The 16063-nt window shown below is 54.2% G+C and overlaps 1 protein-coding gene across 1 annotated transcript; it reads left to right on the top strand.

The window, feature by feature from the left end:
* Window positions 1-5242: 5242 nt before the first annotated feature.
* SLC34A1 (solute carrier family 34 member 1) lies at window positions 5243-15400 on the top strand. Its single transcript, XM_038771593.1, has 13 exons — window positions 5243-5310; window positions 6615-6738; window positions 7282-7473; window positions 7750-7878; window positions 8624-8767; window positions 9007-9118; window positions 10351-10546; window positions 10641-10736; window positions 11368-11437; window positions 11566-11733; window positions 12937-13053; window positions 13202-13326; window positions 14532-15400. Exons 2-13 carry the CDS (start codon window positions 6630-6632, stop codon window positions 15045-15047), a joined length of 1974 nt encoding a protein of 657 aa, XP_038627521.1. The 5' UTR covers window positions 5243-5310; window positions 6615-6629; the 3' UTR covers window positions 15048-15400.
* The last annotated feature ends 663 nt before the right edge of the window (window positions 15401-16063 follow it).

Below are 16063 nucleotides of genomic sequence, written 5' to 3'. Positions count from 1 at the left end.
AGGCGCTACTGCTGCTGCTGGCCTGGGGGTCGCGGAGGGCATGGGGGGCCAGCTGGCCAGGAGCCCACAGCCCCGAGCCAGGGGAACCACTGAAGCAGCTAACAAATCAGACATGGTCAGCCGGGACTCCACAGCCCCCCGGGGCCTGGTCAGCACGGAGGGTGGAGCCCTGACCATCAGATGACCCGCACACCTCCCTCCTGCCTCTTTTAAAGGAGCTGTGCCCTGGGAGGACATCCGGGGAGCTTTCTCATTTGTTCATTCATTCATTCATTCTCATTTATTGAGCTCTGACTGTGTGCAAAGCACTGTACTAAGTGCTTGGGAAAGGGCAATAGAACAATAAGCAGACACAATCTCTGCCCACAATAACCTTACAGCCTGGGAAGAGCCCCGGGGACTGGGCCAACTCAGACTCCGAGAGGCACAGACTCACCCAGAGTTCTGGCAGGGCTGGCGGGGAGGGGGAAACAGGCTGGGACCCTATTGCTACCACCCCGCTCCCCACTGCTGGGGGTCCTGGGGCTGCCTGGACCCACCCGGCCCTTTGTCTGGGGATCTGGGAGAGGATGGAGTTGGCTGTTGCTGGGGGGTGCACGTTGGGTGGTGGTTATGATCCCGGGGATGTGTCCCCTTCCCACATGGGGGAGCAGGGAACCCGGGATTCCTGGGCCCCAGCCTGAGACTCTGGCCCAAAGCATTTCCCAGCAAGATCATTTGCTAGGAAAGACCCTGGTCAGATGGAAAAGAAGGAGAGATCTTACCCTCACCCCACTGCACAGGTTGATTCTCTGGACAGGATAACCTGGGGTGTCGTGGGGGTAAAGGGGGCATGAACTTTCCTCCCCAAGCCAACGGGGGGGCCATGGCCCCTTGACATTGCCTGAGAGAAGGGGCCTGCAGGGCCCAGAATTCAGAGCCTGAGCCCCTACACCAGGAGTCCGGAACCTGGAGTCCAGAACTTGAAGCCCAGAGTCTAGGATTGAGAACCAGGAGCCTGGTATTTGGGGCCTAGAACCCCGAGTCCAAGACCTGGAATCTAGAACCTGCTGTGTAGAGCCCAGAAGCCAGAATCCAGACCCCATAGTCTAGAATCCAGAACTGGGAGTCTGGGACTTGGCATCTCAAAATCTGAGTCCGCAGTCTGCAATCTACAATGTGGAGGCTGGAGCCTTAGACCTCTCAGAAGCCAAACCTTCCGAGTTAGGAGCCCAGTACCTAGAATTTAAATCTATAGTGTGGAAGCTCAGAACTGGGGCCCCAGAGCCCAGCCAGGAGCTTCCAGCCCCCTTCGGGGAGGGGGAAGGGGAAGGGCCAGCTCTTTGTTTTGACCATGAAGTTGATGCCTGAAGAAGATGATGAAGCAGCCTCAGCTGTTTTGCGTGTGGACTTTGGCCACTGGTTCCGTAAATCAGTGACTGGCACATCCCTGGGGCCATGGTCTGGATTAATGATTGGGTAGAGCTGGGGGAGACCCCAGAGTGGCCAGGAATGGGCAGATCGGTGTCATGGAAAAAGCACGGGCCTGGGAGACAGAGGATCACCTCACTGTGCCTCATTCTCACCTGTCCTGCCGTCGATCCGTGGCCCACATCCTACCTCTGGCCTGGAATGCCCTCCCTCTTCACATCTGCCAAACTAGCTCTCTTGCCCTCTTCAAAGCCGTACTGAGAGCTCACCTCCTCCAGGAGGCCTTCCCTGACTGAGTCCCCCTTTTCCTCTGCTTCTCCTCCCCTCCCCACTGCCCCTACTCCCTCCCTCTTCTCTACCCCCCTCCCCGCCCCACAGCACGGGTGTATATTTGTACATATTTATTATTCTATTTATTTTATTAATGATGTGTATATATCTATAATTATATTTACCTATGTTGGTGCTATTGATGTCTAGGTACTTGTTTTGTTTTGTTGTCTGTCTCCCTCTTCTAGACTATGAGCCCATTGTTGGATAGGGGTTTTCTCTGCGGCCGAATTGTATATTCCAAGCACTTAGTACAGTGCTCTGCACACATTAAGTGCTCAATAAATACGATTGAATGAATGAATGAATGTGTGTTCTAATCCTGGCTCTGCCACTTGCCTGCTTATGTGACCTAGGCAAGTCACTTCACTTTTCTGGGCCTCAGTTTTCTCATTTCTCATTTCTCTTTGTTCTCCCTCCCACTTAGACTGCGAGCCCCATGTGGGACAGAAATTCATTCTGATGTTGATAACGATGATGGTGGTGATGATGATGGTATTGGCCAAGTGCTTACTATGTGTCATGCACTGTTCTAAGTGCTGGGGTAGATTCAAGCTAATTAGGTTGAACATAGATGGACATAGATGAGGAAAATCAGCTTGGAAATCAGTCCTTTGCAGAAATTAACTGATGCCATATTCATTCATTCATTCAATCGTATTTATTGAGCGCTTACTGTTTGCAGAGCACTGTACTAAGCACTTGGGAAGTACAAGTCGGTAACATATAGAGACGGTCCCTACCCACCAACGGGCTCACAGTCTAGAAGAGGGAGACAGACAACAAAACAAAACATGTAGACAGAGTTTACTGTGTACAAAGTGTGTACCAAGTGCTACGGAGAGTACACTATAACAATAAACGGACACATTCCCTGTCCACAACAAAACTATAAGGTTTCTGAACGTGTAGTGGGGGTGACCCCTGACCTTTAACCCCCATCCCCAGTCAGTTGCTTTCCCCTCCTGGGTCCCTGGAAGCACGGACCCTACTTCCAAACTGGGGGACCAGGTGGCGAGAGCTGAGGCAGAGGGAGGCTGGACTGGAAGCTCGTTAGGGGAAGGGAACGTGTCTGTTAATTCTGTTGGATTGTCTTTCCCAAGCACTTGGTACAGTGCTCTGCACAGAGTAAGTACTCAAAAAATACCACTGATTGATTGAGAAAGGATGAGACTGTGAGCTCTCCTGACCTGTCCTCCCACCCTGCTGCTTCTGCTGCCCTGATTAGGCTCAAGACAACCCGCCAGAGCACCGGCAGGCTGGTGGTCCTTTGAAAGAAGAGTCCAGGACCCCCTGCACCTCGGGCAGCAGGAGGACAACACCAGGATGCAATTTGGGGGCCAAAGTTCCTCTTCCCACCTTGCCTCAACCTCATGTTTCTCACTCCTTCCACTGTACCTTGAACTCAACTATCTCGCCGCTGACCTCTCGCCCCCATCTTGCCCCTGACCTGGAACGCCCTCCCTCCTCAAATCTGACAATTACTGTCCCCTTCTTCAAAGCCTTTTGAAAGGCCCATCTCCTCCAAGAGGCCTTCCCTGACTAAGCCCTCCTTTCCTCTTCTCCCTCTCCCTCTTGCATCTCCCTGACTTGTTCCCTTCATTCATCCCCTCTCCCAGCCCCACAGTACTTATGTACAGATCTGTCATTTATTTATTTTTTTTTAATGTCTGTCTCCCCCTCTAGACTTTAAGCTCGTTGTGGGCAGGGAATGTGTCTGTTTACTGTTGTACTCTCCCAAGTGGTTAGCACAGTGCTTTGCACCCAGTAAGGTCTAAATAAATATGATTGAATTGAAATTGAATAGAATATCCCAGAGCTGCTGGTGGCAGATAATGATGACATGTTTTATGAGCTTCCCACGGGCCAAGCCCTGGAATTGACACACGACACACTCCCCGTCCCACGTGGGACTCACAGTCCAAGAGGGAGAGAGCGTGGCTATCTTATCCCCATTTTAGAGATGAAGGAACTGAGGCCCAGAGGTGTTAAGTGACTTGTCCAAGGTCACACAGCAGGCAAGTGGCAGAACCGGGATTAGAACGCGGGTCTCCTGACTTCCAGTCCCGTGCTCTTTGAGCCATGTGATTCCCCCCTAGTGTTTCACTGGTACAGCTAAGCTGAATTCCTTTCCTTCAGGATGGCCCTGGGTAGATCCAGCCAGATCAGAGGAATGCTGGCCACACCATCAATGGTGAAAACAGTATTTTACTGAGCCCCTTCTGGGTACAATGCAGTGTACTAAGCACTTGTCCTTTAGCTCAAACAGGAGAGGACCAAGCACATTGGTGCTTACCCAGTAGCCGGGTGGGGAAGGAAGGGAGGGAGATTGTGGTGGTGAAAGAGATGGAGAAGAAAGAGGAAGCCAGGTCGGGCTTCCTCCCTGCAGGGAAGCAGAGTTGTAGCATGGATAGGTGGAAAAAGCATGAACTTGGGATTCAAGAGACCCCAGTTCTAGACTCAGTTTATCACTAGCCTGCTGGGTATGTAGCCCTTATGTACACGTCCATAATTTATTGATTTATATTAACGTCTGTATCCCCCTCTAGACTGTGAGCTCCTGTGGGTACCTACAGGTGTCTACCACCTTTTTTTATGGTAATTGTTAAGCACTTAGTGACAGGCACTGTACTAAGCCACTGGGATAGATACAAGCTAATCACGTTGAACACACAGTCCCTGTCCAACATAGAGCTCACAGTCTTAATCTCCATTTTACAGATGAGGAAACTGAGAAACCAAGAAATTAAATGATTTACCCAAGGTCACACAGCAGCAAATGACTGATCCGGGATTAGAGCCCAGGCCCTTCTGACTCGTAGGTTCGTGGCCTACCCACTAGCTCATGCTGCTTCTCAATTTTGTTACATTGTGCTCTCCCAAGAGCTTAAGACAGTGCTCTGCACACAGTAGGTGCTCAGTAAATACCACTGAGTGATAGCTGTGTGACTTTGGGTTAGTCGCTCTACCCCTGTGGGGCTCGGTTTTCCTCATCTGTAAAGTGGGGATAAGATCCCTGCTCACATCCTTGGGAGTTGGGAGCCCCGTGTGGGGCAGAAGCTCTATCCAATCTGATTACCTGGTATCCAGAACTTGGCATTTAGCAAGTGATAAACAGATACTGATAATTATTCGTTATTAGAGCTCATTGAGCAGGGAGGGGCTTTGGGGGTCTGAGAGAGGTGAACGGAGCAGACCATCTGGCTTCGGTGCTGGTTGGGAGCTTGGGAGACCACATGTCTGCTGGACCCAGACAGTACTCCAGCCCTAGGGTGACAGAGGCTTGGCGCCATGGGGGGGTGGGGGGCACACAGACCCGCCCCCCATCACACCCCAATAGAAGAGGCTCCTCTGTCTGCGATTAGCAATTAACTCAAAGAATTCCAGTCAAGGAGGTCAGCTGGGTAAAGGGGGCGAGGGCTAGGCAGGATACCTGGGACTTTGCTCTTGGCCTCAGGGTATAAAGGGACTTGGAGCCCCCCCACCCCACCCCCAAACGACAGTCAGGTTTCCAGAGATCGCATCGGTGCAGGTGACAGTTTTGGGGGGACTCCTAGTCTGCGGCAGCAGGTGAGTGAAGAGGCTTCCCCACTCCCATCAAGGGGCAACCCCGACAAGAGTGGCAGGATTAAGCCCAGAGTCAAGGTATACCCTGGCTCCCCAGATCCCTTCCTTATTGACCTGGGTCCTGGGTCCAGAGAGAACACGTTTGCAGGACTGGGCTGAGAGAGTGCAAATTGTGGCAATGGTCACAGACTAAGGACTTGGGTGATTGACAGGGGTTGGGGTTGGGTGGGGCAACCAGAGACTAGGGAGTTGTGAGAGTGCTGCTGAGAGAAGCGAAAGACTATAAATTTCTCACGGGTCTGAGAGTCAGAAGGACGTGGCTTCTAATCCTGGCTCTGCCAGTCGTCTACTGTGTGACCTTGGACGAGTCACATCACTTCTCTGAGCCTCATTTCCCTCATCTGTAAAATGGGGATTGAGACTGTGAGCTTCACGTGGGACAGGACTGTGCCCAACCCGATTTGCTTGTATCCAGCCCAGCTCTTGGTACAGTGCCTGGCGCATAGTAAGCGGGGAACAAATACCACTTATTATTGTTATTGCTATTACCAGATTGTCAGTTCTTTGAGGGCAGGGATCATGTCTACCGATTGAACTGTGCTCTCCCAAGCACTTATTCCAGTGCTCTGCATACAGTAGTTGGTAAACTCTCTGAGGGCAGGGATCGAGTCTACCAACTGTATTGTACTCTCCCAAGTGCATATTGTACAGTGCTCTGCACACAGTAAGCGCTCAACAAATACCATTGACTGTTAAAAGGGATGGGGGGAACGAAGTGTGGGCTCACTTGGAAATTCAGCCCTGCTGAAGGTTCTGGAATTTATATTTTTTAATGTTTATATTATATTATAATTTATAGTATTTGTGTGACTTTGGGCAAGTCACTTAACTTCTCTGGGCCTCAGTTACCTCATCTGTAAAATGGGGATTAAGACTGTGAGCCTCCCGTGGGACAACCTGATCACCTTGTAACCTCCCCAGCGCTTAGAACAGTGCTTTGCACGTAGTAAGTGCTTAATAAATGCCATTATCATTAATAAATGCCATTATCATCATAATTGTGTCCCTGTGCATGGGGCTTCTCCCTAGGACCCTCTCTTATGGAGCCAGCCAGGGGGTCCCAGCCTGAAGTGTGGGTGGGGCAGGGGAAGGTCTAAGAGAGAAAAGGGTGGTTAAATCCATTTTTTAACTTGTTTGTTTAATGGAACATTTTGATTCACTCTCGTGGTTAGGTTCCCCCTGGAGCCAGGGTCATCCTGGGGTGACCCGAACCAGAGAGGAGCAAACACCTGTGTGTTTGTGCTCAGGTGAATGGGGTCGGGATGATGCCCTATGGAGAGAGACACGTGGGTCCAGCCATGTCCCCCCTTCCGGCCCGAGGGCCCAGGGTCGTCCGTGGGGCTGCCTTCGCTTACACAGCCAGCCCTCAAGGTACAGCCCCGGCCCCTGCCCAGTGCCAGATTTACCCTCTGAGAGACCCTATGGTAAAGAAACTCGCCCGACCCTTCCCTGGCCCCACTTCAGCTGGACAGGACCAGGGACTCCCCCTGGACCGGAGACATCCAGATCGGGGGCACCCCTCGAGTCTAGCATGGAAGCAGCATGACCTAATGGTTAAAAGTATGGGCTTGGGGGTCAGAGGATGTGGGTTCTAATCCCAACTCTACCACTTGTCAGCTGTGTGACTTTGGGCAAGTCACTTCACTTCTCTGCGCCTCAGTTACCTCATCTGTAAAATGGGGATTAAGACTGTGAGCCCTATGTGGGACAGGGACTGTGTCCAAACTGATGATCTTTTATCTACCCCAGAACTTAGAACAGTGCTTGACAAATATGATTATTATTATTATTGCACTGCTTCTGGGAGTGGCCTAGGGTTGTCCTCCACCTCAGAGATGTGGTGCCACAAAACCCCTCTTTTGGTACTGCAGACCAAGGGCTAGCTCTTCCCTTATTGGGGGCATCTTTTCCCAGTTCTGCACAGAATTCCAGGGGCTCCCGCCTACGCCTTTCCCAGCATCAGCACGGTGAGCCATCCGGAACATGGCTGCCTGTGCCCCGGTTCCCCCGGCCGGCTGGTGGTGGAGGGTCTGGTGGAAGGCCTGGACCCCTACGAGCTGGATCCGCTGCCCCCCAAGCCGGTGCTAGAAGAGGGCCAAAAGTCAGGTGACAGATGGGGCGATCCCTCTGCCCCCACCCCCGGTGCTGAAGGGAGGTCTGCCCTGTCCCCTACCTGTTTCTAGAACCCCCCCAACTGATCTCGGGGTGGGGGGAGGCCAGAACCCGTCACGCAGCCCTACCTTGGCAGAGCCAGGGACCCAGAGAGAGAGAGAGGCCATGACCCCACAGACAAAATGGCAGAAGGGGTGGCAACGGAGGGGTGAGTCCCAGGGTTGGGGGGAGCCCAACAGGGTTCTTACTGAGGGTCTCCACCCCTGGCAGAGGTGGGGCTGGCTGAGAAGGTGCGCTCCATCTGCATCTCCCTCCTCAAGATCCCGCTTATGTTAATCTTCCTCTACTTCTTCGTCTGTTCTCTGGACGTGCTCAGCTCCGCCTTCCAGCTGGCAGGGGGTAGGTGCCCAGAGGGCTCCTGGGGCCCACAGAGACCGTGTTCTGCCACCTGTCAGGGAGATCTGGTGGTTGGCACTGCCCTGGTGGGGCTTTCTGGAGGCCAGGAAGGCTTCTGGGAGGCCGTGGGGTAGAGGGGATGAAGAAAAGTGGATGGGGGCCCAACGAGGGGAGGAGGGAAGGGGGAAGAGGGAGCCTAGGAGGAAGGTTCCATTTTTCCCTGTAGATGAGCTGTGGGAGACCCAAGAGAGGAGAAGATGAGGAAGGAGAGAAGAGAGGAGAGAATGGAGTAAAAGAGCAGGAAGAAGAGGAGGCTTGTTATGCGGTGGGGAATGTGTCTGCTAAATCTGTTGTATTGTACTCTCTCAAGCGCTTAGTACAGTGCTCTGCACATAGTAAGCACTCAATAAGTACCATTGATTGACTGATGATTGATTGATCGAGAGAAAAGGAGGAGGAGGAGAAGGAGGGGGGAGAAAGAGATGAAGTGGAGAAGGAGCCGAAAAGGGGGAAAAGAGGAGGAGGAGGGGAAGATGAGGAGGAGAAGATAAATAGTAGAAGAAGAGGAAGGAGATGGGCTAGAAGATGCTTAGGAGCATGAGAAAGAGCAGGAAGAGGAAAAAGAGGAGAAGGAACAGGAGGTGGAGAGGAAGAGGAAAAAGAGAAAAGGAAGAGGGGGCTTTAGGCATCTCCCTATTCTGCCCCTCCCCCCGTCTCCAACCCCAGACCTGTCTGTCTGCTCCCCCAGGCAAGGTGGCCGGTGACATCTTCAAAGACAGCGCCATCCTGTCCAACCCAGTGGCAGGGCTGGTGGTGGGTATCCTGGTGACCGTGTTGGTACAGAGCTCCAGCACGTCCACCTCCATCATTGTCAGCATGGTGTCCTCCGGCCGTGAGTGCCCTGGGGGCCGCCGGGCCTGGGAAGGGGGAGGGGGGCAGCCGGGAGAACCTCCCCACCCAGTTCTGGGCCTCACCGCTCAGGAAGACTGGGACTCCTGGGGCCCTGGACTGAGTCCGGTCCTTGGTGGGGAGGGGGCTGCCAAGAGCCCCAAACCAGGGAGAGGGCAGGTGGGAGGGGTCCGGTCCAGGCCCACCAGTGATGGGTGGTGGCTGATCCCTGGGCCCCCACAGTGCTGGAGGTCAGTTCGGCCATTCCCATCATCATGGGCTCCAACATCGGCACCTCGGTCACCAATACCATTGTGGCCCTCATGCAGGCCGGGGACAGGACTGACTTTCGGCGGTGAGAGCCTCCTAGACCTCGGTGGGAGCTGGTGGGCAGGAAGGGGAGGGCCCAGGCTAGGGGCCTGGGGTGGGGAAGGCAGGTGGGGATCCCCAAGACAGAGAGGAACTTGGGAAACCCTCGAGAGAGAGGGGGAGCAATGTGGGGGTCTCGGATGTGGGGATGCAGCATCGCGTACTGGTAGAGCACAGGCCTGGAAATCAGAAGGTCATGGGTTCTAATCACAGTTCCACTGCTTGTCTGCTGTGGGGCCTTGAGCAAGTCATTTCACTTCTCTGGGCCTCAGTTTCCTAATGCATAAAATGGGCATTGAGGCCGTGAGCCCCACATGGGACAGGGACCAAGTCCAACCCGATTTGCTTGTATCCACCCCAGCGCTTAGTACGGTGCCTGGCACATACCACAATTATAGTAGTGCTTATAGTCCGCCTATTCTGTGCCACTTGGGAGAATACAAGACTAAGCCCTAGAGTTAGTAGACATGATCTCTGCTCTCAAGGAACTTGGAGTCTACCAGGGAGACAGACACTAAAACATCCAAGTAGGAAAAAAGAATAAATATATTTACATAAATGTTATGGAGGGGGTTGATTGCACAAATGTGTACAGCATACTGCATTCAGTAGATGCCCAATAAATACCGTCACTTGGAGCAGTTCTTGACTTGTTTCAAGATTGCAAAATCTTGTCCCTCTTTAAGAATCCTGTTGTCCCTCCCCCTTAGACCGTGAGCCTATATGGGATAGGGATCATGTCCAATCTACTGTACTGTACCTACCCCAGCACTTAGCTCAGTGCTTGGCACATAGTAAGCACTTCACAAGCGAGAAGCACCATGGCCTTGTGGAAAAAGGACCTGAGTTCTAATCCCAGCTCTGCTAAGCGCTTGCTATGTGACCTTTGGCAATTTCTCTGTGCCTCAGTTTCCTCAACTGTAAAATGAGGATTCAATACCTGTACTCCCTGCTACTTAGGCTGTGAGTCTCATGCGGGATAAGAACTGTGTCCATCCTTATTAACTTGTATCTATCCCAGTGCTTAGAATGGTGCTTGGCACATAGTAAGTGCTTAACAAATACCACAAAAAAATACCACAACTATTTTATTTCAACCAGAGCTTGGTCTCTGGGAGTCCCTGGAGGGTCTGCTGGGGTTAAACTGTCCCCGGGTGGGGAGGGTGCCTTGGGGTTGCTTCATTCTGTCTTCCTCTTTCTATTCCCCCCATCTCCAAGAGCCTTTGCGGGGGCCACGGTGCATGACTGCTTCAACTGGCTCTCTGTGCTGGTGCTGCTGCCCTTAGAGGTGGCCACGGGCTACCTCCATCGCACCACGCACCTCGTGGTGGCCAGTTTTAACATCCACAGTGGCAAGGATGCCCCTGACCTTCTCAAGATCATCACAGAGCCCTTCACCCGCTTGCTCATCCAGGTGGGGAGGGGAAGAAGGATCTGGGGGGAAAGGAGAGGGAGCACCCCAGGTCTGCAACCCAAAAAAGTCCTTCTCCTCCTCCCCCACCATCCAGCTGGATAAGTCAGTGATCACGGGCATCGCCACGGGGAATGAGAACCTGCGTAACCACAGCCTGATCCGCATCTGGTGTGACCCGCCTGTATCCCCGGTGAGGACCACCCCCACCTCTGCTCCAGGAGAGAAGATTCGGCACCAGCTACCTGAACCCCAAGAAAAGCTTGCCCCTACCCCCAACTCCCTCCCTCCCCATGAGGCAATCCTGGAGTCTCAGGCCCAGACCAAACCACTGGGTGGCCAAGGGGACATCAAACTGGGCCAAGCTTCTCTGGAAGGTGGGGTCTCCTGGGGACCCCCACCCCCGGGCAAGCCGAGGTTCAATTACAGAGGCCAAGTGTAGGGTAAGGTCGCCCAAGAGACCAAAGAGTCGTGTTGAGGAGTCTTCTCTCTTTGATCCTTCCTGAGGGGTGGGGGTGGGGGCCTCCTGTGCCCAGTCCAGAACCTGGATCCGATCTTCCTCTTGGGGTGCCCTCTGTGCACTTGGCCGGTTCCTCCCCAGCCCAAAGGGTTCACATAGAACCTCAGTGACCCCCAGATCCCAGGGAAGAAGCTGGCAATCTAGTCTGGCCACTGCCCCAGTTCTCCCTTGGCCCCACATAAAAGGGGAAAGGGGGTGAAGGGTCTGTAGCTGAGGTTCGGTCCAGAGACACTTCGCAGGGAGTCAGAGACTCTGGGGTCAGCCTCCCCTAAAGCTCTCTGCCTCTGTCCCCGCTTGGTTCCAGGCCCCTACCGCCCTGCCCAGGGCCAACATCAATGCCAGCTGGACAATGGGCAATGCCACCATGGAAAAATGTAGGTCACCTTCAAGGGGCGGGGAGTCAAGGAGGCGCTGGTCCTCTGAGGGGGAGGGGGCTCCTAATTTGGGGAAGGGGAAGGCGGGGGTCTCTGCAAGGCTCAGCCACCTCTGGCGTGCCCTGCAGGTCGCCATCTGTTCGTGGACACGGTCCTGCCGGACCTGGCCGTGGGGCTGATCCTACTGGCTGGCTCCTTGGTGGTGCTTTGTACCTGCCTCATCCTGTTAGTTAAGGTTCTCAACTCCGTGCTCAAGGGGCAGGTGGCCAAGGCCATCCAGAAAGTCATCAACACAGGTGAGGCTCTCTAGGCCGCCTGGCCCATCCTCCTCCCTCACCTTCCTTCCTTCTTCTCTTCCTCCTCCATCTCTTCCTTTCCCCACTCCATCTTCTCTTCCTCCTCCATCTCTCTCCTTCCTCCTACCCTTTTTTTTATAATGGCACTGGTTAAGTGCTTACTATGTGTCAAGCGTGGGGGTAGATACAAAGCGTCAGGTTGGCAAAGTCCCTATCTCACACGTAGCTGTCTAGGAGTGAGCAGGATTTAATCTCCATTTTACAAAGTAACTGAGGCAGAGAGAAGTTAAATGACTTTCCCAAAATCATACAGCAGACAAATGGCAGTCGGGGTTAGAACCTAAGTTCTCTAACTCCCAGGTATATGCTGTAACCATTAGACACACTGTTTTCTCTCTCTTCTCTTCCCCCTCTTGCCCTCTTTCTTTACCTTCTCTTCCTCTTCATCTCTCCCCCAACTCTTCCTCTTCTCTTTCCTTCTCCATTTCTTTCTCCTCCTCTTTCCCTTCATCTTCTTTCCCCCTCCTTCTCATCTCTCCTTCCTCATCATCTTTTTTGTCTTTAATGGTGTTTGTTAAGCGCTTATGTGCCAGGCACTGAACTAAGTGCTGGGGTAGATACAAGCTTATCAGGTTGGACAAAGTCCATGTCCCCCATGGGCTCACAGGTCTTAATCCCCATTTTACAGAAGAGGTAACTGAGGCCCAGAGAAGTGACATTGCCCAAGACCACAGAGCAGACAAGTGGAGGAGTTAGGATTAGAACCCAGGTCCTTCCGACTTCCAGGCCTGTGCTCTTTCCACTAGACCACACTGCTTCTACATCTCCCTCCCAGTCTTCTTCTTTTACCTGCCTCTGCCTCGTTCCAGCCCTCTTCCAGGCTAAAGCTGTGTTACCCAGGCGGATCTCAACCAGTAAAAACCTGCATAGACGGGCGAGTCTGGCCTGGGTCAGCCCAGCCCTTTTGGGGGTCGAGGGCCCCAGGATCTCAGAGAGCTGGCTCTGCAGGTGGGGAGGTTGGGAAGTGCCAACGTAGTCTGGTGTAAAATGAATAAAGGGCAAGTTGCCTGCAAATTTTGGCCACCAGTTGCCCTCACGGCCTCCCTTTAATGAGCCTGGGGATCTGCCCTGCTGCCCCCCACCCCCCTCTGTCCCGGCTCAACCTGGCTTGGTATTGGGGGTGGGGGGCTTGTCGGATTTCAGATTTCCCACCCCCGTTCACCTGGCTCACTGGCTACTTCGCCATGGTTGTGGGTGCTGGCATGACTTTCGTGGTGCAGAGCAGTTCCGTGTTCACTTCAGCCATCACCCCGCTCATTGGTGAGTCCCCAGAGCGGGGCAGAGGTCGAGGATGCAGGAGGTGGATTGATTGATGGACTGGAGGAGGCTGGATTGATTGACTGACTAATTGGAGGAGGCTGGAGTCCTCAGTGATTGTTGGCTAATTGCTCGCTTCTCCATCCCGCAGGCCTGGGGGTGATCAGCATCGAGCGAGCCTACCCGCTCACCCTGGGCTCCAACATTGGCACCACGACCACCGCAATCCTGGCTGCCCTGGCCAGCCCTGGAGACAAACTGGCCAGTGCCTTCCAAGTAGGGAGGGTGGGGGACAGAGGGGCTTCCAGGGATGGAATTCTGGGGTTCGAGGGGGCTTTCAGGGTTGGGATTCTAGGGTTGGGGGGTCTTCCAGGAATGGGAATGCAGGTTTGGGGGGGGTTCTAGGGACGGGAGATTGTGGGGGCGGGCTTTCAGGGAAGGGAGTGTGGGGTTGGGGGCTTCTAGGAGTGCGATTTCAGAGTTTGGGGGGCTTCTAGGAATGGAAGTGAAGGGGGGTGTTCAGGTATGGTAGTGAATGGTGGGGGGGGGGGGGGGGAGCTTCCAGGTAAGCAACATGGCGTAGAGGATAGAGCACATACGTGAGTTCTAATTCCGCCTCTTTCTCTTGTGTGGCCCTGGGCAAATCACTTAACTTCTCTGTGCCTCAGTTACCTCATCTGTAAAATGGGAGTTGGGAGTGTGAGTCCCACGTGGGACAGAGACTGTGTCCAAACCGATCTACTTGTATTCACCCCAGCGCTTAGTACAGTGCCTGATGCATCATAAGCACTTAACAAAGGCCATGATTATTGAGAAGCAGTGTGGCTTAGTGGAAAGAGCCCGGGCTTGAGATTCAGAGGTCGTGGGTTCTAATCCCGGCTCTGTCACTTGTCAGTTGTGTTATTCTGGGAAAGTCACGTCACTTCTCTGGGCCTCAGTTACCTCATCTGTAAAATGGGGATTAAGACTGGGAGCCCCACTTGGGACAACCTCATTACCTTGTGTCTACCCCAGCGCTTAGGGCAGTGCTTGGCACATAGTTAGCACTTAAATACCATTATTATTATTATTAGGTAAGGGAGCAGGGGGCTCCTCCAGGGACCCAGAGGCAGGAGCTGGGAAGTGGGGTACGGGATGAAGCTGTGGTGGGGAGACGGGGAGAGCGATACCGAGCTCCCGATGCCCAGTGAAACTTTCCCCGAGTCCTGCCCCTTGCTCGAGGTGGGTGGGGGAGGAGGTGAGGCGGTCAGGACTCGGGGACAGTCAGGTCAGCTCCTCTCGGACCATCCAAGAGTCAGTTTCTCCCTCAATCAATCAATCGTATTTATTGAGCGCTTACTGTGTGCAGAGCACTGTACTAAGCGCTTGGGAAGTACAAGATGGCAACATATAGAGACAGTCCCTACCCAATAGTGGGCTCACAGTCTAAAAGGGGGAGACAGAGAACCAAACCCACCCCCAATTCCCGTCCCGCCCCCCAGATCGCTCTGTGCCACTTCTTCTTCAACATCTCGGGCATCCTGCTGTGGTACCCTCTGCCCTACACCCGCCTGCCCATTCGCATGGCCAAAGCCCTGGGGAAGCGTACGGCTAAGTACCGCTGGTTCGCCGTGCTCTACCTCCTGGTCTGCTTCCTGCTGCTGCCTTCCCTGGTGTTTGGCATCTCCATGGCGGGCTGGCAGGTCATGGTCGGCGTCGGGGCGCCCTTCGGGGGCCTGCTGGCCTTCGTGGCCCTGGTCAACGTCCTGCAGAACCGCAGCCCCGACCACCTGCCCAAGTGGCTGCAGACGTGGGAGTTCCTGCCCCGCTGGATGCGGTCGCTCAAACCCTTGGATGGGTTCATCACCCGTGCCACCCTCTGCTGTGCCCGCGCCGACCCCGCCAAGTCGCCCCGGCTGCCCGCCCGGGCCACCTACGACAACCCGGGGGCCAGGGTCTACCTGCAGGAGCTGCCCCGGGCCCTGCCCTCCCCTCCGCACGGTGCCACCCGCCTCTAGCCCGGCCTGCCCGGGGGGAGGCCCGGACGCAGGGGACCCTCTAAAGTGGGGAGGGGGGTCTCCCTATCCCCAAGCTTCCTCCTCCTGCCCACCTGGGCCGGGACCTGGGGGGAGGAGAGGAGGAGAGCCTCCTCCTTTCCTCCCGAGAAAGATGTCGAGGGTACCATGCCCGGGCAGCTCGGATCCGGTCCCCGGGGAAGCCCGCTGAGATGAGCGCTGGCTTCCCCGAGGACCCAGGAATCCTGTCCCCTCCGCGGCTCGGAATTGGGTTGCTTCCCCCGCAGGGAGGAGGACGATGGAGAGGAGGGGGAAGGGGGGGGAGAAAGGAAGAAAGGGAAAAGGAGGAGGAGGAGAAAGGAGGGAAGGGAGAGGGAGGAGGAGGAGAAAGGAGGAAAGGGAAAGGGAGGAAGAGGGAAAAGGAGGAGGAGGAGGAGAAAGGAGGAAAGGGAAAGGGAGGAGGAGGAGAAAGGAGGAAAGGGAAAAGGAGGAGGAGGAGAAAGGAGGAAAGGGAGGAAGAGGAGAAAGGAGGAAAGGGAAAAGGAGGAGGAGGAGAAAGGAGGAAAGAGAAAAGGAGGAGGAGAAAGGAGGAAAGGGAAAAGGAGGAGGAGGAGGAGAAAGGAGGGAAGGGAAAAGGAGGAGGAGGAGAAAGGAGGAAAGGGAGGAGGAGGAGGAGAAAGGAGGAAAGGGAAAAGGAGGAGGAGAAAGGAGGAAAGGGTAAAGGAGGTGGGAAAGGAGAAAGGAGAAGGTGCAGGAGGAGGAGGTGCCTGCGGGGCAAAACTGAGCCAACTGGGCAATGAACCCCTTGTCCCTCTCCCCGTGTTCTCCCGCCCATCACCAAGCCCCATGACACACTCTACCCTAATAAAAAACAAACAAACCCAAAAACAAATGGATCTTTTGGTATAGTCCGTGCTCACCCCGAGAGAGTGAATTCTCTGTGTCTGTTTCCTCATCTGTAAAATTGGGGTTAAGTACCCGTTCTCCCTTCCTCCTTATATGATAATAGTACCATTTTT

Source organism: Tachyglossus aculeatus, chromosome X2, assembly GCF_015852505.1.
Source record: "Tachyglossus aculeatus isolate mTacAcu1 chromosome X2, mTacAcu1.pri, whole genome shotgun sequence".
NCBI lineage: Eukaryota > Metazoa > Chordata > Mammalia > Monotremata > Tachyglossidae > Tachyglossus > Tachyglossus aculeatus.
The sequence above is the reverse complement of the archived record's forward strand: the minus strand, read 5'-3'. Positions and strand labels throughout refer to the sequence as shown.